We start from the raw sequence: 25,157 nt of genomic DNA, 5'->3' as shown, positions 1-25,157 counted from the left end.
AAAACATCTACAATTAATGGTTTGGTCAAAGGTTACAAGCAAGGGACAAACAAACGGAATAAGCCAAAAGATAGGTTTAATAAATTTACGTACAACAGGAATGTAGAAGGAATAATGGAAGAGTTGTGTAAATATAAGAGCACAAGATCTATTTATAAAAGAGCGCCGAACATCTACAAGTTACTAAGGAATGATAAGGACAAGATAGGAATGAAGGAAAAAGCTGGGGTTTATAGAATTCCTTTTGAAAATCAACAATTAGGAGTAGAAAAAGATTATGTGGGCGTAACCACAAGGAACCTGGCAGTTCGTTTAAAGGAGCATATGTATGATGTTAGTAAAGGGAACAACAACACTATCTTGGCAATCATGGCGCAAACAGATGGTGCAAGTGTTAAATGGGATGAGGCACGAATTGTTAAACCGGTCCATTCTCCGACTATTGCCTTTGGCATAGAAAAAATGGAGATTTATAAGAGTAAGATAAATAGCAAGTGTCTAAACGCCAAGGATGCTAATGCTCTTCCAACGGCATGGAAGTACATAATAGAAAAGGAAATGGGGATTAAAAACCCGTAAAATTATGGCAGTTGTGTAGTACTGGTTTAATGTATATTTTTGTTATAGTAAGCTTTATTTTTTATATATTTTTTATATATATTTTTATTATTTTATATTATTTATGTTTATCATATAATATGTTAAAAATTTTTTAGTTAAATATTTAATGGTTTACGGTGATATTTAAAAATATGTTAAATAGTTAATAGTTACAGTTTATGTTAAAAGTTTAAATTTAAAAGTTATTCGAAAGTTGTATTCGAATAGTTCTTGAAGATGGCCTATTGAAATTGGGCTGAAAACGTTTGAAATTAAAGTAATAATAAGCTCAGCAAGAGTATGGTGTTATGTTTATATTTATCATAAAGTATTTTATAATGGCACTTTTTTCTTTGAATTATATAGCATTTTTAAGTTATTTTTTAATTACAAATCATTTTATAAGATAATATTTTCAAGATTCAAAATTTGTATATTTTTATTATATCATTACTGGATTTTTTTCCAAGAATTGGTTTGAAGGAAATTACATGTTTTCAATGTAGTCATCACATAAATAATCCACATTTATTGAAAGTTATTGTATGTGATTAGCTTAATATACTGATAGATATTGGTCCAAATCTGCCATCTGAAAGTTACTAGGTTTTTATCTTTGATAATTTGATGTTATGTTTTGAGGTTTTTTTTTAATTATGATAATATTGCATTAATCAAAGTTTAGTAAATTCTATTCTTTTTCTTTAATTTCAGGAAAAAGTAGAATATATATTTCTTGTAATATTTACTGCCGAATGTGTGATGAAAATAATTGCCTATGGTTTACTATTGCATCCGGGAGCGTATCTTCGGAACACTTGGAACTTCCTTGATTTTGTTATAGTAGTAATTGGGTAAATATGAATTGATTTAATAACTTTTGCAAACGGAATTTAATCATTAAAAACACAAACATAATTTTAATATAATTAAAAATTTGGATGAAATATGTAATATTGCTTTTTAATCTTAATCTGATCCAGAATTATTTTGATTTTTGTTAATGAAAGCTATTATAAATAGTTTAAAAACAATTAAAATTCATAAACACCTATTATTTTTTTATTAAATATATTTTTTGAGATTCTAAATTTGAGTTTAATTATTTAAGTATTATTTTGTTTCATTAATACTTTTAACATATTAAAAATGATAAGTGAAATATTACATAATTTTTTAAAAATTCTGTTGTGTCATATTAAAAACATAAATATAAAACTTGTTCTTTATACAGATTGACTATTTCTAATCCAGCATCATTGGGACCTGTAGAGTGTCTGATAAATGATTTTGTTGGATTACTTATGGTTAGATTAGAATACACTTAACCCACCATTTCATTGTATATTTAAAATACCCAGTAAATCAGTACTAGTTGGTTAATAAAGAAAAAACAAATATTAAATGAAAATTCTTTCAAATTGTCATACATTTTGATATTGTTGTACATCTGGCAATGTTGAGCACCCCAAACAGTGGCAGTTGGTTAGTGCACAGTCTGAGAAATTTGAAATTATGCTAGTCAAAATTAGTACCAGATTACTGATTGCTGGATTAGTGATGGTTGATTTGTACTGCTCAAACTTTTTCAATATACAGTGGATGATCGGTTAACGAACATGATTTATTCCAAGACTTTGTTCTCTATCCGAATTGTTTGTTAACTGATTATCAATTTACCATAGATTTTTATGGGAATTTGATTAATCTATTCTGGAGATCCCAAAAATAAAAATATTATATACTTTCTTTCTACGATTATTTATACAGTATGTAATAATAAAAATACATATATACACAGTCTTGCATTTTTATCAATCATGTTTTTTACGTTTGTGGGGCATTAAAGAATCTGTCCAATGTCAATTGCTTTTCTCTCTTCTTCAGGATTTTTCGGAAGCAATTAATAGCATTGTCGTTGTAGAGATCCCTAAGCCTATTAACCTCAACTTGGTTTGGATGCCATTCTAAGACATTGTTCTGACATCTTCCCACTTCTTCAAAAGATCTTTAATAACAGATGTCGGCATTAATCCTCTTTTTCAGAAGAAAACATATCTCACCGAGTTTCTTGGTGTTCTTCATTCAAGGTGTCATCTTGGCATTCTTCTGTCGTCAACACTCTTCAATGTTTTTTACTTCTCAGATGCGAGTGATTTTTATTACTCTTTAAGCTGCTTGAGTCTTCTTGATTATACTGTATCATTCTTAGATAAGATTGAACTGTGGCCTACTGTAGACCTGCCCAGCAACATCAGACATCTTCTGCCCACTCTCTACCTTTGCTATTATACTCTCACATCTCGAAAATAAAAAACAATGCAAAACTTAGAGTTCCCGCCTGACAGTATCCCGAATACTATAAAAGAATTGTTTCTGTCAGAAAAATAAGAGGCTGGAATTACAAGGAAGATTTTCAAAGTTTGGAGGAATACTATCTGATCAATATATACCAGGTTGAGTGTTGATGTTGACATCTCTCGTGCTTCAAAAAGTTTCAAATTGTTGCCTGAAGACAAGGGAAGACCAATTGGTACTAATTATTTTGTGTCGTTTCTTCTTATGTTTGTTCTGTGAGATGTTTTTTATCCAAACATGTGTTCATTGTCTGAACAGAAAAATCTTTTGCAAAAGTGTTCATTATCCAATTTGTTTGTAGTGCAAACTGTTAACAGATCACCCACTGTATTAGTCATATCAGCTTCAAGAACAAAACTTTAAATTAGAATAGAACATGTATAAAATAAGACACTCTACAACCAATAACTGGTGTGAAGTATGGCTAAGCAATAAAAAACAAATGTTTTCATAACCCCTTCTAGGTTTTTTTTCAGGTTTTCTTAATTCTAAATAAGCTGGATCTTTTAATATCATTCGAGAATATAAAATGGAATAGTAAGATGAAGAGTTTGAATAAAGGAAATTTATGCACATGCATTCCCCATGTCAATCTTTAAATAAGATTGAAAACTAAGTATCGCTGTCAAGTAAAGCCTGCCGTGCCATTGATAGAGACATCTCTTCCTTAAAATTAATGCATGTGGACTTGGAGTAGGCCTTAAAACTCTTGACTGCCTCTAACTATTGACGTGTTCTGGATGTGGGGTAGTAAGGATGATTGGGCTCTGGGAAAGTCTGCTGTAATATCAGGGTCTGTCATGTACGTGGAGAGTACGGTGGTATTTCTACTGTGTTGTATATCCGATTTATGCTCGCACATCTTGAAGAAATGTTAAGGATGAAATGATAGTAAAATATTTTGAAAGGGCAGGTTTTTCCATTAAATTTTGATGATCTAATTGAAGAAGCTACTGTTATGATAAATTAGTCTATGTTTTATGAAGCTACTGTTATGATAAATTAGTCTATGTTAGTGTGTAAATTAGTCTATGTTTTTCCTTCTGATCATATTCTAGCTGAAGAACTTGATTCTAACATTGAAAGTGATATCCTTACATGTGAAAAGGAAAATGGAAAAAGATGCAGAATATATTTTTTAGGATATACTTTGATTCCATGATGAAAAATTTAACTCTCCTGATGACAGTGGAGGCTTTACTAACAAAGTATTCCAACCTTCAATGAATCTCTTTTATACAACAAAAATAATGCTATATTACTCAGCTGCAAATGTACCTTATTTAACAGAAAGAAGTAATAAAAAATCATGTTTAGAAAAGCGGTAGAACAACATTTCAAATGTACAAACTGGGACTTCAGTTCACAACATGACAAAACTATAGCCTTACTCACTCTTTCCAGCACATAATTTCAGTCATGCACTAATGTTTTCTTTGAGAAGTCTTCCTCGTGTCTTTACTATTGCAAACTTGAATAATTGAAGAGATTCTAGACCTGAGGAAGACTTCTCAAGGAAGTTGAAAATCTTAACACAAGACTGAAATTATATGCTGGAAAGAGTTAGGCTATAGTTTTGTCATATTGCAGCAGAAGTTGAAGCAATTGACCTTAAATGACATTTTTGCAAACAAATAAGCAATTTGCAAAGAAACAATATTTAAATAAACAATGTAAACTTAAGGTATGACATTTTTGTTTTCAGCAGCAGTATATTGTTTAAGAAGTTCATAACTTACTAAATTTTGACAAAAATTTAATAATGAGATTGCCCATAATATTTATATCTTAAGTTTTACAGTTTTTCCCAGAATGAAAAGGATTAAAACCTTGGAGACTTAACTATATATTATTTTTAAATTTTGATAATAATTAAAATACTTTAAAATATAAACTTATTAATAATTATACAAATATAAACATCCAAACCCGATAGTTATATATTAAAGTCAAACGATTGCCAAATTACATTAGGATATATTACTACTATTATTACTAATTAAATGCTAAGTAATTTAGCACTAAAGGCAAGCATTAGGTGCCATCTCTTTCTAAATTTAATAATTGGGCTGCAATTTGAAAAAATTGTAGACCTATAAATTCTCACTGTTGTCCGTCTGTCTGTTTGTTTATCTGTCTGTTCTTCCTTAATCTCAAGAACAGAATTAGATAGATGAAAGCTGAGACCAGATATGGAAAGATTAGGGGCTGGAAGCATCTATTAACTACTGTATATAGGAACTTCTGATGCAAACTNGAGGGGAGGAAAAAAAAAAAAAGAAAGAAACTCGTTAGAGAATTGTTAACAATTTCCATAGCAAATGTTCTCTTACAACTTAACTGACGTTAGAATAAATTCGAAATTATCTAACAGGGTAGAATTCACCAGCCATTATTAATCTTAACCAATAACTGTATAAAGATAAAGAGAAATTGGTAAAGATCCATTACATACGAAATGACAATTCTCCTTCCGTGTCATCTGACAAGAATATCCGCGAAATTTATGTAAGAGAACGGGTAATTAAATTATTGACATGCCATGTGACCAGATTATTCAACAGAAATAGGCCACGTTCTTAAGGAGTTAATTAACTCGGCCCGCTTTAATAATTGAAATTGTTCTGTTATACGTCGACAATGATTCTACCTCCGCCAACAAGAAAAGAAAAAAAGAAAATTAATTGATAAATTTAAAGAGGATTTCTTGTTTAAAAATAAACCAATCAACGCCAGGAATTGCAAAGAAAATCTCTTTTTACATGCCTCATTGATAGAGTCACATTAATAATAATGGCGTACGTGTAATCTCTAACCATTATTATCCATTATTTTATTTTTTCGTTTGTTGTTTATTTTAATTAGATATTTTAAGATTCTTCTAATCCTGTATAATTATCTTCGTTACTTTATTCGAGTTTACACTCCATAAAATTCAAATTTTTATATTATAAACGAATGTATTAGAAAAACAATGAGGTTTCTTATCGCGCTAAATTTACCAATACGGCTAGGTATTGTCGATCACTACCAGTTGTATTGTTGACTTTGTGCTGTTTCATGTTCTTTTTATTAATTTTAATTTAATTTGTTATGTATAGTTAATATATTTACTTTAAAATATATTTGAATTTTTTAGTGTTATAAGTACAGCATTACAGACATTAATGAAAGATGGATTTGATGTCAAAGCGTTAAGAGCTTTTAGAGTTTTAAGGCCGTTAAGATTAGTTTCTGGTGTTCCAAGTAAGTATTAATTGTCATAATATTTTTATGAATAGTTAATTTTTAGTAATTTCTACTAAAATGTATGAAAATGAAAACGTTACAGAAAATACAGACATAAAACATTTAATTCATTATATTTTTACTTACTGAACTACAAACTCTCACTTTAACACTTCTCACTGTTCATTACTGTAATATTTCTCAAAATGAAAAACAAAGAAATGTCTCTAGTATATTCTAGTTATTTGTTGCTTTTTCTATTATTATTATTTTATTTAACAAAAGTATTATTTCTAAAAACTCTTTGATAAGAACTATTGAAAGTTATAGTTAAATCTGTTAAAAAGTTATATTCCAAACTTTCTCTAATTTGAATAGAGAATGAGTGTCTTTCATTATTACTCAATTATAAAGGATATTTACTTTATGATAAATTTTGATTTTAAACATTTCAGCTAGCTTTTCTATTGATGCATTTAGAATAGAAGTTTTATATTAGTAACTTGTTAAAAAATTCTAATTTCACTTTATAGTCTGTATTAAATAACAACTTCAGTAAGAAAGTTGCTCTGTATTTTTATTTTTAAGTTGCTATATTTTAACTATTTATAGTTTTTAAGGATTTCTTTTGTCTCTTTTATGCCATACCTTCTGTTTTTAATACCAGTAATCCTTTATAATATTCAATTATGGACATTTCATCAATGTGTACTCGAGAAAGTATTTTCAATCAAAAAATTGTTAATAATAAAAATTGTCTCAAACTTCATTGGATTATTATTGTAGTTATTATATTCTGAGTTAAACACATCTAATAATAAATGCTAGGTGAAAAAAATTATTTGAAGTTGATACACTATCTAAAAGAATAATCTATAGAATATTATTATGAATAATCCTACATAAAAGAAATAGAAAACAACAATCATAATGCATAATCAATCTTAAATTGTAGAAATCAATAAATTTACTTTAATTTAACATGTTATCATGTACACATCCATCACTGTTCATCAGCATATCTGTACATCTTATAACTAGTCCAAAAATTAATCTGACTTTGAACATATACTTTGCCTGTCAAGGCCCATGCACAAAATATACAACAACATAATTCAAAATTTTTGAATTTTAAAAATTTTTTGTATGATTTAATTCTAGAAATTGAGTACTCTTTTAACAGAAATTTAAAACAAAAAGTAGAACAATGTTCACAAAATTTTTCACTTCTGAAAAGAAAGTGCTAAACTGTGAAAATATTTTAGCAAAATGAATTTTAGACTATTTATCTATCATTAAAATAAGAAATAGCCAAAAAAAATTTTAATTATATAAGAGAATAAATTAATTAGCTTTAATATAATTACTTCTTTCTGTGCCTAGCATAATATCACATTATACAAGTGCAATGTTAGCAATTGGTTAGTTTAAATTAAGCTAACCAATAAACAAATTCCAAATATACTACTGTAGAAATTAATGACTAAAAATAATCTAGTTATAAATCCAGATTATTTCTTATTTCTATATTTTCACAAAGATTTATAATCACAGTATTTGAAGAAAAAAAATTTTGTTATAAAAAAGAATTAAGGATAAGATTTAAGAAATAATGTGCCTGTACAGAGAAGACACTTAAAAAATAAAATGATTTATATAATTGGAGTAAAGAAAGTTAAATTGAAAACAGAAAATATACATTATGTGCATAAAATAATATATTGCACCTGATGAGACATAATATTTAGACATTAATATGTCAAACAATTTCCAATAATAAATCTAATAGTCATTTATCACTTGATTTAAAGCTTAATTAAGTTTGTACTTGTTTCTATGTATGTATGTGTGCAATCATGTATATGTAGGTATGTTCCGGCTAGGAAAAATTCATTGCCTTTGATCGCCCTTATTCTTCTCCTTTAAGGATCAATTTTTATCTTCACACTAGCTGTTCTATCAAACATTCCCTATGAAACTTTGTCTTCTTGAAATTATAAAATTTGAACTAACTGTAAAGATAAGATTTAAATTTCATTTTATATTAAGAATTTAGTCACTAATTCAGTTTTATAAAATGTTTTAATGAAATATGACAAATTCTAGAAAGTAATAGTAAAGTTTTGTCTGATTAATATCTCAATCAAAAATGAAACTGAAATTTTAGTTACATTTGTGTTAAGTTAAAGGCATTTAGTATAAAAATATAATTTATCACTACATAATTCCATCATTCTGACATTTCATCGTATGATTTAAACTATAAAAAATATTTCATAAATTAAATAATATATGGAAGATTGTTTCACTAATATTAAAAATTTTATATTTAGAATGTACAAATATTAACTTTATTTTAAAATTATATATTCTTTAAGTTGATCCAAAATTTTTAGAAATACAACTTTAAAAATTTTCAAAATTAATGTTTAACAAAAAAATATTTAATGTGAGTTTAGAAGCAGATTTAAATTGATATAAGAAGTTCAAATTATACCCTGCTATGAAGGGTATAATATGAACAAACAACACTATGGAAGGAAACCTGATATAATATATTACTAAAGCTAGCCACTTAAATTTAATACGAGATGGTGCCTGACACCTTCTTCTAATATCAAATTGTTTGGTAATTTATTATTATTATTATTGTCGTTACATAGTTCAATGACATAGGGCAGTGGTTGGCTTTAGTAATACTGCTATAATATGTTAATAATTTAATTTATTCTTTATTTCTGAAATTTTTTAAAATTTAACTACTGTAGTTATTTTTATATAATTTGTTAAAAAATAATTTTATTCACTGTAAAGAATTGTTTATCATTATATAAAATACAATATTGAATATAAGTAGTTGTAATCAAAATATTCTAGAAATAAATTTTGTTGATAATATTTTAATTTTTTACTTCTCTTCTATGTTTTAATTTATATTACTAAATTTTTTGAATTCATTTAGATTTAAAATGAAATTAACAGATTTTAGATTATAGTTATACATGAAAGTTGTGGTTAAGAGTATATAAAGCTCATATCTATGATTTTATTTCTGTATTGAAATAAAGAATGACAATTGATGTAATAATAATAATAATTGAATTTTTCTTATTCAATTTTAATACAGTAAGAATGCGATAAACAGTTGTTTGGCGATACTTCAAGATTCACAAAACAAAAATGGTGTGGCATCTGTTGAATTATTCATAAATTAATAAAGTAACTGCAGTTATACTGTTTATGAAAGTTATTAATCAAAATATATTAAAATATCTTATTTCTATGTTAATATACATTTAATTTCATATAATTATATGTTCTGGAATTCTTACTTTATTTCTATTTATTTATATAGAAGGTATATATATTAATGAATTGATTAAAACAATATAATAATTTATTTTGATATTTTTGGAGATTTTATATTTCACTCTTTTGTAAAAATATATTTAAAATATTACAAATATTTGAAATTGTTGTTTAAATTTGTTGAATGTAAAGAAAATTTATTTAATATTAAACTGTATGATATAGATTCATTAAAAATGATTTATTCATCATTAAAATATGCTGACTATAAACATAAATGCCAATTATGTCATGTGAAAATCATATTATCTGTAACATATATAAAGATAGTATTTACTGAAATAATTTTTTTTTTAATCTAGAATGTCAAATTTTTGAATTATTCACAGTCTATATTCAAATCATGTAATATGAATAAGAAAGATTATTCAATTTTATGCACATTTTTTTTTGTAAAATTTAATTTAAAAACGTTTTGAATGCTATATTTCTTAAATGTTGTTAAATATATAATTACAAATGAACAGGATTATTATTTAATAATTATAAATATATTTAGCATAGTAAAAAGCAATGTAATTATTATTTTAGAATTTTTTTTATAACTATTAACATTTAAGCAATAAATGCCATGCTAATGTTACAAAATTTGCTAAAAGTTTTATTGACTGTCAAGATGCCATTTTAACTTGAAAATCATTATTCAGAAAAGTTCATAATTATTTTTCTGACTTTTGGTAAAGGAAATTTTTAGATTGAAGTAAATGGTGAGTTTTGAGATATAAAGCATCATGTAGTGAAATTACATTTTTATTAAATGGAGGAAAAAACAAAATATGTTTATTTTACTGACATCTCAGCATATGCAAATCGGCACTTTATAACATTCCATCATTTTTTCTATCTACATGCTCTAGGAAGCAATACTATTACATTTTTTTTTGGTTGATAAACAATATAGCAAATATGTTTATAATTTTATTACATTGATATTTAATGTTTATTAAATTACATAAAATTATGTTATATCATCTCAACATCAACACATTTTCTACCAGTTGATATAATTTTCATCACGCAACTGGTGCAAAAATGACTCAACTGGCAGCGAAGGTTACATTAATTAATTAACACATTCGCTGCTAGTCAATGCAAATTTATATACCTAAAATATTTTTTATCCCTCTTGCAAATACTTAAATTTTTGGTATTCCATTTCTATCAATCAGTTTTAAATATACAGGTCTTTAATTAATTCTATTAAGTTAAACAACATGCAGAAAATTAAATAACTTATAGAATATTCAATCTTTGTAATGATAAAAGATAAATAANATAAAGATAGTATTTACTGAAATAATTTTTTTTTTAATCTAGAATGTCAAATTTTTGAATTATTCACAGTCTATATTCAAATCATGTAATATGAATAAGAAAGATTATTCAATTTTATGCACATTTTTTTTTGTAAAATTTAATTTAAAAACGTTTTGAATGCTATATTTCTTAAATGTTGTTAAATATATAATTACAAATGAACAGGATTATTATTTAATAATTATAAATATATTTAGCATAGTAAAAAGCAATGTAATTATTATTTTAGAATTTTTTTTATAACTATTAACATTTAAGCAATAAATGCCATGCTAATGTTACAAAATTTGCTAAAAGTTTTATTGACTGTCAAGATGCCATTTTAACTTGAAAATCATTATTCAGAAAAGTTCATAATTATTTTTCTGACTTTTGGTAAAGGAAATTTTTAGATTGAAGTAAATGGTGAGTTTTGAGATATAAAGCATCATGTAGTGAAATTACATTTTTATTAAATGGAGGAAAAAACAAAATATGTTTATTTTACTGACATCTCAGCATATGCAAATCGGCACTTTATAACATTCCATCATTTTTTCTATCTACATGCTCTAGGAAGCAATACTATTACATTTTTTTTTGGTTGATAAACAATATAGCAAATATGTTTATAATTTTATTACATTGATATTTAATGTTTATTAAATTACATAAAATTATGTTATATCATCTCAACATCAACACATTTTCTACCAGTTGATATAATTTTCATCACGCAACTGGTGCAAAAATGACTCAACTGGCAGCGAAGGTTACATTAATTAATTAACACATTCGCTGCTAGTCAATGCAAATTTATATACCTAAAATATTTTTTATCCCTCTTGCAAATACTTAAATTTTTGGTATTCCATTTCTATCAATCAGTTTTAAATATACAGGTCTTTAATTAATTCTATTAAGTTAAACAACATGCAGAAAATTAAATAACTTATAGAATATTCAATCTTTGTAATGATAAAAGATAAATAAGAGGATGTATTTTATTTATAGTTTGTAGAGATGTTGCATCACTTCTTTGTGAATCTTGAAATGCATGTTTTACATTCTTTTTGAATTGTATAAAAATTAAATAAGTAATTAAATAAAAAAAAGAATTGGGAACTATTATATAAATTAAAATGTCATTCATTTGTTTAATACAGATATAAACTTATGGATATGAAAATTTTATAAATATAAACTTAGAACTACAATGTTGACTTATTAATGTAAGTATTTATTAATTTAATGATATTAATAAAAGATTTAAATTTGTTAAACTTTAAATCTATCAATTTAAAATTAAAAAAAATGATGAATAAAATATTTTAGTAATAATTGAATATTATTTATTTTTATGAGAAAAGGAAAAAATAGTAATAAATTGAAATGTTTTATTTGTATTTACAAAATAGTTAAAATATTTTAATAAATAATTGTTTTTAAATGCTTCTTTAATATAAAACTATAAACAATTAAAATGAATTCAAAATAACTTTAATTTTTTGCAAATAAATTCAGTTTTGGTGAAAGAAATGGAATTTAATTATAGAATTTGAAAGATTTGTAGATTAGAAAGTTTCATAGTTTATATATAATCAATGTATTGAATCAAATTCATGCATATATACATTACTGAAAAAAATTTAATAAAACTAATTAAAATAAGTAAAATTATTTTCATATTACTGAATTTAAACAGAGTTTATACTGAAGTTCAGTCTAAACAGAGTTTAATCATAATTTATGTATTAAATATAATCAGATTTATTTTAATTAATTTATTTTGTATTTATTTTCTATATATATATGTGTGTGTGTGTTTACATAATTGTATAATATTTAATCTTATAACAACTTTTGTCAAAGAAGTGTAAAAATAGTCTAATATAATCAAACTTCTGATTTGTCTCTAGCAAGAAGAGGAGAAAATTCATAAATTTCAGCCAAATCTTCAAATTTAAAATGCCTTTAAACATCAGTTAGAAGAGAGATAACTTTACACTGTTATAGGAAATGCATAATAAAAATATTCTCTTTTTTAAATGGTTAATGCTTAGAAAGTTATATGATCTAATGACGAATAATGATTATGGGACTAAGTATATTGGGCTGCAATTTTCAAAAATTGTAGACCTATAAATTCCCAACGGCATCTGTCCATCTGATTATCTGCCCTTCTTTAATATCAAGAACGGAGTGAGATAGATGAAAGTTGAGACCAGATATGGAAAGCTTAGCAGCAGGAGATATCAATTAACTATATATGAACTTCTGGTTTGCACCGGAAGTCACGTTATTTCAGTTAAAAAATTTTATCCTGAACAGAATTAGATAGATGACTGGTATGACACTATTATTAACAGGAACCCCACAACTCCTGTTTATTGTGCAGTCATATTTCCAGTTACACTACCCAAATCTTCATCTGATCCTCACTTCCAGAACTTATTAATTTAGATATAAGTATATTTGGTTACTTATGATTCTTTTCTTTTCTTTACGATTAAGATTCTTTTCTTCCAGAACCTTGTAAATTAATTATTAAAATATTAATTTAATTATAATTATTAAATTTATCAAGAGACAGTATCTAATAGCTGCTTCTAGTGCCAAATTATTTAGCATTTAATTAATAGTAATAATAGTAATATAGCCCAATATAATTAGTCAATTGTTTGGCTTTAATTATTAATAATTATTCTTCATTGGTTTAATTTGATGAATTAAAATTAAATTTATTATAACAACAATTTATTTAATGTTGTATATTGAAAAAGTTACATTTACTGAAATAATACATATTCTGTTCTTTTTATTAATTTTAATTTAATTTGTTATGTATAGTTAATATATTTACTTTAAAATATATTTGAATTTTTTAGTGTTATAAGTACAGCATTACAGACATTAATGAAAGATGGATTTGATGTCAAAGCGTTAAGAGCTTTTAGAGTTTTAAGGCCGTTAAGATTAGTTTCTGGTGTTCCAAGTAAGTATTAATTGTCATAATATTTTTATGAATAGTTAATTTTTAGTAATTTCTACTAAAATGTATGAAAATGAAAACGTTACAGAAAATACAGACATAAAACATTTAATTCATTATATTTTTACTTACTGAACTACAAACTCTCACTTTAACACTTCTCACTGTTCATTACTGTAATATTTCTCAAAATGAAAAACAAAGAAATGTCTCTAGTATATTCTAGTTATTTGTTGCTTTTTCTATTATTATTATTTTATTTAACAAAAGTATTATTTCTAAAAACTCTTTGATAAGAACTATTGAAAGTTATAGTTAAATCTGTTAAAAAGTTATATTCCAAACTTTCTCTAATTTGAATAGAGAATGAGTGTCTTTCATTATTACTCAATTATAAAGGATATTTACTTTATGATAAATTTTGATTTTAAACATTTCAGCTAGCTTTTCTATTGATGCATTTAGAATAGAAGTTTTATATTAGTAACTTGTTAAAAAATTCTAATTTCACTTCATAGTCTGTATTAAATAACAACTTCAGTAAGAAAGTTGCTCTGTATTTTTATTTTTAAGTTGCTATATTTTAACTATTTATGGTTTTTAAGGATTTCTTTTGTCTCTTTTATGCCATACCTTCTGTTTTTAATACTAGTAATCCTTTATAATATTCAATTATGGACATTTAATCAATGTGTACTGAAGAAAGTATTTTCAATCAAAAAATTGTTAATAATAAAAATTGTCTCAAACTTCATTGGATTATTATTGTAGTTATTATATTCTGAGTTAAACACATCTAATAATAAATGCTAGGTGAAAAAAATTATTTGAAGTTGATACACTATCTAAAAGAATAATCTATAGAATATTATTATGAATAATCCTACATAAAAGAAATAGAAAACAACAATCATAATGCATAATCAATCTTAAATTGTAGAAATCAATAAATTTACTTTAATTTAACATGTTATCATGTACACATCCATCACTGTTCATCAGCATATCTGTACATCTTATAACTAGTCCAAAAATTAATCTGACTTTGAACATATACTTTGCCTGTCAAGGCCCATGCACAAAATATACAACAACATAATTCAAAATTTTTGAATTTTAAAAATTTTTTGTATGATTTAATTCTAGAAATTGAGTACTCTTTTAACAGAAATTTAAAACAAAAAGTAGAACAATGTTCACAAAATTTTTCACTTCTGAAAAGAAAGTGCTAAACTGTGAAAATATTTTAGCAAAATGAATTTTAGACTATTAATCTATTTTATCTATCATTAAAATAAGAAATAGCCAAAAAAATTTTAATTATATAAGAGAATAAATTAATTAGCTTTAATATAATTACTTCTTACTGTGCCTAGCATAATATCACATTATATAAGTGCAATGTTAGCAATTGGTTNATAATTTTTCTTTTTTTTTTTGTCTTCATTTTCTCTCTGGAAATGAGTTGTTGAGGCTTGAAAATATTGAGATTGCTTTTTTACATTTAACAATCTGAATGAAGAAATGAAATGATTACTTTTTGAAATATTCCATAGATTATCAGAATATTTATTATTCATATGAATTATTATTAAATTAAAACCATATATATAGTATATTTTTATTTACATTTCTTGATTTTTATAAAAGTAGTTTATTTTTGCAGGTCTTCAAGTTGTATTAAATTCCATTATATGTGCTATGGTGCCCTTGTTTCATATTGCTTTATTAGTAATTTTTGTCATTATCATCTACGCTGTTATTGGTTTAGAGTTATTTTCGGGGAAAATGCATGAAACATGTTTTAATAATGTAACAGGTGAGTGTAATAAATTATTTATTTATTTATTTATATATAATAAATTGTATAAATGTTGTATAAGTTGATGTCAATGAAATTAAAATCTTGAAAAATCTATGACTTCTTTAAATGCTAGAAAACAAACTATGAGTACATTCAAAATGTTCTCAGAAAATATAAATAAAAAGACAGTAAATTGGATTAAGCACTTTATCTTTCAACATATGTTCTGTTTAAATTAAAACATTTTTCCATACGGTGTCACCATGCTTCTAAGTCCTTCTGTAGAAATCAGTGCTCTGATTCTGACCACTAAACTACAAAATGTTTCACTCGATCTGTCAACTCCTGGTGAGTGCCTTTAATGTGGTTTTTTAAATTTGGGAGTAAAGAAAGTCTGATGGGACTTGAATACCTGACAAAACAAGTTGCAAGTTTATGCTTGCATCAGTTAATTATAAATATAGCATTCTGCTTGTGAATAATAATCACTTTTCATGAACTTTTTCAATACTCCCTGCATTTTAATTCATAACAAATGTTTTTGGACTCCTCCCGAGCTATGCTTCAGGTTTTCTGCATTCTATGAATGGAACATGTATTGAAGACTTTGGTGGAATTCAAATTTAAATTGCTGCATTGCCAATGGATCTATGATGTAGTTAAACCTACATTATTATGTAACTGGGTGGGTGCATTAATTGATTGGATGGCATCTTATTGATCATGATGGAATCATACGTTGCCTATTTTGTTTCTCTTCCTTATAATTAAGGCATATCCCCTTCTGGTCAGCTTTAAAAATTTTCAGGGTTTTTATATCTTAGATAGTGGTGAGATTTGCAGAGGTGTATTTATTACACAATAAATCCAGAGTGAAGGTAAAAGAACTATTATGATAATTCTAAAAAAGTCAAAATTATTACATAAACAATAATTTCCAATAAAATGCTACATATAATTATTTAGTAATTATTTATTCTCATCTTTTAAAATTCAAAACAAATATTTATTATAAGATATTTTATATTTCTTTATATATTAATATGAAAAACACATATATTAAGTGTTCACTACTATTTATAAGAAATAGATATTAATATTTTATTTATTTAATATTCTAAAAATTCCCTGCAGTAGGAATCTAGTTATGTATAAATTATATTTAGAATTATGTATATTAGATATAAATAATTTGATTCCTCTTTTGACTGATTAAATTATTGAATTATTTATGTTTTTATCAAAAAATTATTTATAAACATGATAAATGACTTTTGTTATGGTTGAATTTTAATAAATGACAGACATAATCATTCCATACTCAATGCAATTTATTTAAATATGAAATATGATGGTTTTCGAGTAACTGTAATGCTAAAAAATGCTGCAATTGTTGAAAAACTGGTTGTAAATGTAAAATAAACACTTCTAAAAAATTAAAAAATCCAGCAGACGAGAAAACTTTAATGACTAACAAATGTTTTCAATCATATTCAATGGTCATCATCAGTTAGCATATTTGAAAATAGAATACTTTATAATAAATATGTCAAAGTCCATTTTTGAAATTCATTAAAAACCTTTAATGTATGACTATGCCATTTGTGATTATCCCTGACACTTGATTTCTCTGCCAAAGAGATTGTGCTATCTATTTTTAAATGTATACATACCAATTTATATTCTATTTTTGAATATGTTAATCTGATGACATCTATTGATATGGTCTTGTATGGTAATGTACTGTATTAGTTTCCATTACATGTGTATAACAGTTAAAATGTGCATTTACATAATTTTGTATTGACTTAATAGGTTTACATTTTTATTTAATATGATTCTAAACGTATGAAAATTTAAAATAAGTTAAAAATTCTTTAAATTTTATTTTATTATTTTAGCGTTTATGTTTAAGAATAACAATAGTTTTCATATGGATATATTAATGTTAAATTACTTAACATGAAAGTAATTTTAGATATTTCTATAAATTGTCATAAAATGAATTTATTAATGTGTATGCAAATTCATTAACAATATATCTTATGATTATTTTTGTACATTAATCATATTTTATTGTAGGTCAGATTGAATCAGAAGATCCTCATCCATGTGGCAAAAGTGGATTTCAATGCAATGAGACCCTCTTTGAAGTATGCAGAGAATATTGGGAAGGACCAAATGATGGAATTACAAATTTTGATAATTTTGGACTTGCCATGTTAACAGTATTCCAATGTGTAACAAATGAAGGTTGGACAGATGTAATGTATAATGTATGTGAAATAATTCTTCTGTTTCTCCTTGTTTTGTAAATATATTTTAACATTTTAACATTCTATATTTTAAAATATAACAAGTTGTTATTGAAAACTTTTATATTTACATTAATATGAGATTATAAAATTGGTTTTTTTTTCTTAATTTTATACACATTACCATTTAGGAGAAATTTTCTTTTATCTTTATAAAGAAGTACTACAATTGTGATTTTAAATTTTTAAGACTTAAACATACATGAAAAATTGTGATTTAAAAATGATATAACTAACAAAATGTTTTTTCCTTCTTTACTAACAAAAAAACCAATTCTATTATTAATTAATATACAGGGTGCCTCACAAGTATGGAACCATAGCAGTTATGCTGATCTTTGTTTATTCTTTTACAGATAAAGCATGGAATAAGGCAGAACAATTGAAGTTATTTTGATGGCGAACATCTGCAGTTTGAGTGAAGATGGTGAAGAGTTTAACAGGCTACATCTTGATCACTGTGTGTGATTGATGAGAAGTCCAGATGCAGCCTATTAAACTCTTTGGCAATTTCATGCCGACTGTGAGTTCTCACCATCAAAATAACTTCAATTTGTACTCAATGCCATGCTTTTTCTGTAATAGAATAAACAAAGATCAACATAACTGCTATGGTGCTTATAATTTTTTTATAAATAAAACACAAATCTCTTCAATAATTTATCAGATATAGCAGTTCACTAAGAAGAAAGCTTTAATTATATAATTCCTTATTAAAATATTCATCATAATAGTAATGAAAGGAAAAGAAATTTTCATTTTTATTCATCGGGCTGCAATTTAAAAAAATTGTAGACCTATAAATTCCCACTGACATTCATTGTGTCCTTCTTTAGTCTCAAATTGCATTAAATAGATGAATGTTGAGTCCAGATATGGGAAGCTTAGGGGCAGGAGGTCCTGATTAACTATATACAAACTTCTACTTTGGTCTGAAAGTCACGTTATTTGAGTTCAAAAATTTTCTCCTGAATGAAGTTAGATACAGTATATGACTAGCATAACTGTATTGTTAACAGGAAAAGTGTGTTGTACAGGGGCAAGACACTACTGAACTTATTGTGATGAAAAATTGCAGCATGGCGTTATGATGATATCACAATAAATAGCTCATTATGAATTACAATTTTTATTCTTATTTTAAAATACAATAAAACTACAAAATTGAAGTGCCATATGTATTAGTTTACTGTATGCTTATTTTTACAATTTTATGATTTCATTGTATTGTATTTAAGTAAGAATATTAAATATATAAAAAATGTTTTCTAAAATTTATAACTAATATTGAAACATCTTAAAATATATTTTATTTTTGACTGATTAAATTATTGAATTATTTATGTTTTNGGGAATAGTTGGCCTTGGATATATTTTATTAGTCTTATTATACTTGGTTCTTTTTTTGTTCTTAACCTCGTATTGGGTGTTCTCAGTGGGTAAGTTGAAAAACTTATAGTATTTTAGAATTTAATTTTGATTAAGTAATTATTAAATTATTTTAAACAAGTTTTAGTAGTTTATTATTCAAGAATATCATGAAGACTATATCATAGTTGTTTATTATTCATTAATTGGTAATAAAGTTACGTATTTTATAATAATAATAATAATAATAAGCACAAAAGGTTATTTAAGAAATCAAACAAATATAAACACTGAAAAAACCAGTGAAAAAATTGTACACAAAGTGCAAATGTTTTCACCTGTGTTAAATGGGTGTCATTAGGCAACAAACTGCTGAGAAGACACAGGGGATTGCTGAACACATGTATAGGGGAAAGGAGTGTATGACATAAGAAGAGAGGGACTTATATTTTGTAGAAAGACTTCCAGGCAGTGGGGAAGCAGTCAGTGTCGCAATAGTTTATGGCTGTGTTATAGCAATGTTGACTGCTTTCACAGATACATGATTCTTTATCTAATAAAAAGTTTCATTGGTCTCGCTGACTCACTGGCATTAATAGTTTGAATAGAAGTTGACGTTTTGTAGAAAAATACATTGGTATGTTTATAAGGAAATATTCAGTGTACTAAAAGAAAATCCAAAATTTTAAAAAAGTAAAAGTTTAGGCTTTACTTGGTATTAATGTTTGATTTTTGATATCTTTAGAATGCCACATTATATATATATATATAATGTAGCATTCTAAAGATATTCTAAAGGCATTCTAAAGAATTCTTTTTATAAACAATTTCATTAATATATATATTAGAAAAAGAATTTTTCTAAATTGCAACAGAGATGTGGACAATGTTGCAAAGGGATACCTATTAGTTCAGTATGTAACAATATATTCATATTGTATTATCTAACTGTTCAAGCTGATTTCTTTCCAACAGTTTGTATTAAAACAATGTTCTTTGACTTTATTCCTGGAATAGTATGAATATCTTTTGTGTTTCTTTATGATCAGTCTTTATTATTTTACTTGATTTGATATAGATATTTGATAATAGACATTTAACTGTGGTACTTAAGATAATATTAAGTTGTATAATAATAACAATAAAAATAATATAAGTAAAAAGATAGCTGAAAATAGATTGTTTGTTTGTTTTACTGTAGTCAGAATTATTTCATAAAGTATTAATATAATGTTATAATCTTTTAATTCAAGTGAATTTTCCAAAGAAAGAGAAAAAGCAAAGTCAAGAGGTGATTTTCATAAACTTCGAGAGAAACAACAGATTGAAGAAGATCTTCGAGGCTATTTAGATTGGATAACTCAAGCAGGTTTGTAATTAATTAATGATATGAAAAGAATGAATTTTGACAATTTGGTAGTACTATATATTTTTTCATATATTTACAATGTCTCCATTATCAGAAGCATTGTCTTATGATAATTGAATCCATTTATGTGAACATTTATGTTCTCATATATAATGAATGAGTTGATGTTTATATACATGAGAATATTCATCATATTATAGATCTACAGGAATTAACATATCCTCAATCGATTCCCTTAATTGTATCAAGGAATAATAATGGAATACTGAATGTTATTTTATTAATTACATACAAAGCAGTGATGTAAGCAGTTGCTAGCAATGCAACTCTTTGGAAACAAAAATGAATTATTCTGTTACCAAAGGATTGAGATCTTAGTTTTACATAATGGTTTTATAAGCATCTACACACACTTATAGGCATCGTAATGATTATCTGCATCTGCATACTTATCCATCCATATCTGCATTACATAATTTATCGACAGCCCCTATGTTTATAAAGCAAAGAATAATTTAAAATTAATTGCATTGATTGTCTTTGCATGAGATGGATACTTAGGATAAGAAAATTTATATAATGTGATTTAAAAAAAATTAAAGTAAATTTTAATAAGCAAAATAGAACCACACTAATGAAACCAGATCACTTCTGTTATTATCGTCTAGGATAGGAATTGTTTTTGTTTGAAACAACTATAAACATGAAACTAACTAGGAAAGTATTTAATAGATATAACTACTATTAAAATATATGCAGATTATGACAAAGTTTTAAATAAAAATAAGTACTAGAAATTGTGGATTAAATCTTTGAAGCAAGAAACAAATAATGGTGACAGCTCTAGTTTGCTGGTGTGTATGATTAGAAGAGTATAGATCACATGCTATAGATGAAATTTTGATTGTGATTGACTGTGTATGATATTATTTTTCAATGATTACTTCTTTATACAGGGTGATCCATATTAACTTTACATTTCTTTTAAAATGAAGGAAAGTGAATTTTATCAAAAATCCTAAAAATTTTGATATGTAAATTGGGTCTCATGTATATCATCTCTTTCTGTTATAAAAATTTATTATTATAAATCTATTAAGTTTAATATATAATTATAACTGTTAAAGAGTTAATAATAAAATTTTGTTTTATTTTATGTGATGATATGAATGTTTCATATCTGAAAAATTTTAATATATAATAAATATTATTTATATTACAGAGGATATAGAACCAGATGAAAAAGAAGAAGGAGAAGGTATGTTATTGACTTGTGATTATTTGAATTGAATTTTAAAGTTAAAAAATTATTTTATTAACAATTACATTAATTATTATTACATGCTTTCAATTTATTGGATTTAAAAACTAATACTATAATTTCTAATAAAATTTACTTAAAACATAAATTGAAAATATTAATGTTTATTCTGTTTATTTTTTAAATATTAGTCAGTGTTTATTGTATCTTTTTATTTTTTATTTGAATATTTAAAATTCTATCAATAGGATGAATATTATTAATGTAATATACCATAAACTTAAAAATATGTTGAGATTTAAAGTTGAGATTATCAAATGTTTTAAATTTATTGGAAATAATTATAATTTTTATTATTTTTTTCTGAGTAATTAATCTGAATGTTCAGTAAAATAAGACAGTTTTTTCCATAGTTGTAAAACAATTTTATCAGATCTTTTAAGTAATTTCATTATTTGTTTAATAATAATTCCTTATATGAAAATATTTTCTCCAGGCAGATAATTAATATTTTAAAATTATTGCTCTTAATAGATATCAGTACTTAAGTCCAATTTCTTTTGTGTCCAGAAATAATTTTGATAAAGATTTTAATTATTTAAAAACATTTTCCATTAAAGCATTTTTTCTATTTGACTTTTAATACAGAAAGTTTGATGATTATTATATTTATTGAAGTGTTTATGAACAGTAGAAATATTGTGTGAATTTATTAGTAAATAATTAAAAGTGAAATGTAATTGCCAGTGTAATTAACTCTCAATTAGTGAAGTATCATATTTGTAATTTCTGACAGTTCAGTTTAATTATGTAACTGATCATGCAAAAGATATTTTAGTTAAAATTTAATCCAGATTAGCTTTAGTTTTCAAGTAAAAAAGAAAAGAAGTTAGAAGTATACATAAAGTTATTGTTACATTATTATGATTTTAATAAATGTTATTTAGTGGCTGTCATATTTAATTAATAAATTGATTTTTTTCTAAATATTCAACTGACAAATTAATGTTGACAAAGAATGTTTATATTCTTTCTTTAAATATGACGTAATTGTAAGTACTATATTTATTCTAATAAACAATGTAACTGCAAGATGAAGTTATAGCTAACACTCCCTAATAGTAAGCATGCTGTTAATTGGAGGAAAGTAAAGCTTATTGTAAACTGAAAAAAATTGCACATTCTATTCAACATCATTACAAACATACTGTATGTTGAAATAATGTGTGAAGGTGTCGAGTATTGTGGTGTTGTTCGAGTAATGATAAAGTGAAAAATGTCAAATTTATTCCATTAATAGTTTCCCTTGAATAATTACACCTAATTCTCAAAAAATAGAAGTAATAGTTGCCCCCTAATAGTAAATGCTCTTAATAAATGGTGCAGCTACAAGATGAAAAAAGCTGTAGATATTATGCTGTTTGGTAGAATAAGCATGGTATTTGATTCATTACTAGAATTACCTAATTGGAAATTTAGACAATTTAAAAGCTTTATTATTTATTCAAAAAGATTTCTTTGCTTTGATATTTTTTATAGTAATTTTATTGTACAAAATAATTTTCCATTATATAAAATATATGTTTTGGTTATGATTTGATTTTTAATGGTTGCTGTTTTTATTACAGTTTTGTGTATTTGAATTATTATAAACTAAAATAGTATATAATCTTAAATAATTTTAATATATATTTGAACAGTTGAACCAGAAGATCAAGTTGAAGGAGATGATCAAGCAGAAGCAAAACCACCTTCCTGGTTTGCAATTAAAAAGTAAGTTTTGAAATTTAAAGATTTATTTAAACATTTAAGCATTTCCATTGTAAGACTATGTACTTATGTTTAATCATTATAAATTACTTTACTATCTTATTTTAGAAAACAGTTTGAAAGACAGAATCGGAGATTGAGGAGAGGATGTCGTAAAGTTGTAAAGTCTCAAGTATTTTATTGGATTGTAATTGTCCTTGTATTTTTAAACACTTTAACATTGGCTTCAGAACATGATCAACAACCAAAATTTTTAGATAAATTTCAAGGTAAGAATTAAACATTAAATTAAAAGACAAACAGTTTTTTTCAAATTCTATTGTTTTTGAAATATCATCTGAAATTCAGTTATAGAATAAATATAATATTAATTATATAAACATCGATAAATATTTAACATCCATATTTTTCACAAATTACATTAGATGTTATCAAAGGAAAATTATAGGATGAAAATAAAAGTATTTTATTATCAAAAATTTTATTGAATAGAAATATTAAACAAAGTGTATTATAGAACAAAATAGGCAAATGAAAGAAAATTTTACTATTTGAAATCATGCTAATATATTTTTACTATTGTTTGTTTATATATGTGAAATGATTTTCAATTAATCTGTAAATTTTATTTAATAATAATAAATATATTTCTTTTCTTGTTTCAGAGGGAGCAAATATATTTTTTGTAACTTTATTCAGCTTTGAAATGGTAGTTAAAATGTACAGTTTGGGCTTCCAAGGATATTTTGTTTCATTATTTAACCGCTTTGATTGCTTTGTTGTGATAAGTTCCATACTTGAAATGGTTTTAACCTATACTGATCTCATGCCACCACTAGGAGTATCAGTGTTGAGATGCGTACGTTTACTTCGTATATTTAAAGTTACCAAGTAAGTAGTTCATTTTTTAAATTTTATTTTTTATAAAATTAAAGGCAAAGTATGCCCAAAAGGGGCCACCATTTATTTCTTGTGTTCCAGACTATACATTCACAGCGACAAACCTTCCTTTATTGGCTTCATCTGCCAGAATTTAAAAAAAAACACAAATATATCCAATTAAAATTATAAAAAAATTTTAAAAAGGAGCTGGTGATATACAGACATCTTGCTTTCCATCCATCCTATGGGGTGTTTCTGCTTTTATCTACTGGAACTATCAGCAGTTCCTTTTTAAAAATTTTTTATAATTTTAATTGGATATATTTGTGTTAAAGGACTTTTTTGTATAAAGGACTTTTTTTTTTTTTTAAATTTTAGCAGCATGTAGTCTATAAAGGAAGGTCTGTCTCTGTGAAATGTGTAGTCTGGAACACAAGAAATAAATGGTGGTCCCTTTTTGCCAGACTTTGTCTTTAATTTTATTAATAATAATCTCCATTGGATTAAAAATTTACAAAAAAAAAAAGTATTTTATTTTTTAATAA

At 25.0% G+C, this 25,157-nt stretch overlaps 2 protein-coding genes across 2 annotated transcripts in view; both read left to right on the top strand.

The window, feature by feature from the left end:
• The window catches only part of LOC111636940, an 83,246-nt gene extending 71,175 nt beyond the window's left edge, over positions 1-12,071 (top strand). The window contains exons 3-6 of the mRNA XM_023382330.1: positions 99-531; positions 1,321-1,454; positions 6,098-6,204; positions 12,018-12,071. Of these exons, the coding sequence (XP_023238098.1) occupies positions 99-531; positions 1,321-1,454; positions 6,098-6,204; positions 12,018-12,037 (694 nt within the window). The 3' untranslated portion in view covers positions 12,038-12,071. The remainder of the gene's footprint in view (positions 1-98; positions 532-1,320; positions 1,455-6,097; positions 6,205-12,017) is intronic.
• Positions 12,072-13,741: 1,670 nt separating this feature from the next.
• Positions 13,742-25,157, top strand: part of LOC111637105 (muscle calcium channel subunit alpha-1-like) — a 15,513-nt gene continuing 4,097 nt past the window's right edge. Inside the window, exons 1-9 of the mRNA XM_023382527.1 lie at positions 13,742-13,846; positions 15,510-15,662; positions 17,730-17,930; positions 19,305-19,401; positions 20,584-20,699; positions 21,922-21,957; positions 23,661-23,733; positions 23,839-23,999; positions 24,396-24,621. Of these exons, the coding sequence (XP_023238295.1) occupies positions 13,768-13,846; positions 15,510-15,662; positions 17,730-17,930; positions 19,305-19,401; positions 20,584-20,699; positions 21,922-21,957; positions 23,661-23,733; positions 23,839-23,999; positions 24,396-24,621 (1,142 nt within the window). The 5' untranslated portion in view covers positions 13,742-13,767. The remainder of the gene's footprint in view (positions 13,847-15,509; positions 15,663-17,729; positions 17,931-19,304; positions 19,402-20,583; positions 20,700-21,921; positions 21,958-23,660; positions 23,734-23,838; positions 24,000-24,395; positions 24,622-25,157) is intronic.

The sequence above is a fragment of the Centruroides sculpturatus genome, unplaced genomic scaffold (assembly GCF_000671375.1).
Source record: "Centruroides sculpturatus isolate CEXI.00-Female unplaced genomic scaffold, Cexi_2.0 scaffold60, whole genome shotgun sequence".
Lineage (NCBI taxonomy): Eukaryota > Metazoa > Arthropoda > Arachnida > Scorpiones > Buthidae > Centruroides > Centruroides sculpturatus.
The sequence above is the reverse complement of the archived record's forward strand: the minus strand, read 5'-3'. Positions and strand labels throughout refer to the sequence as shown.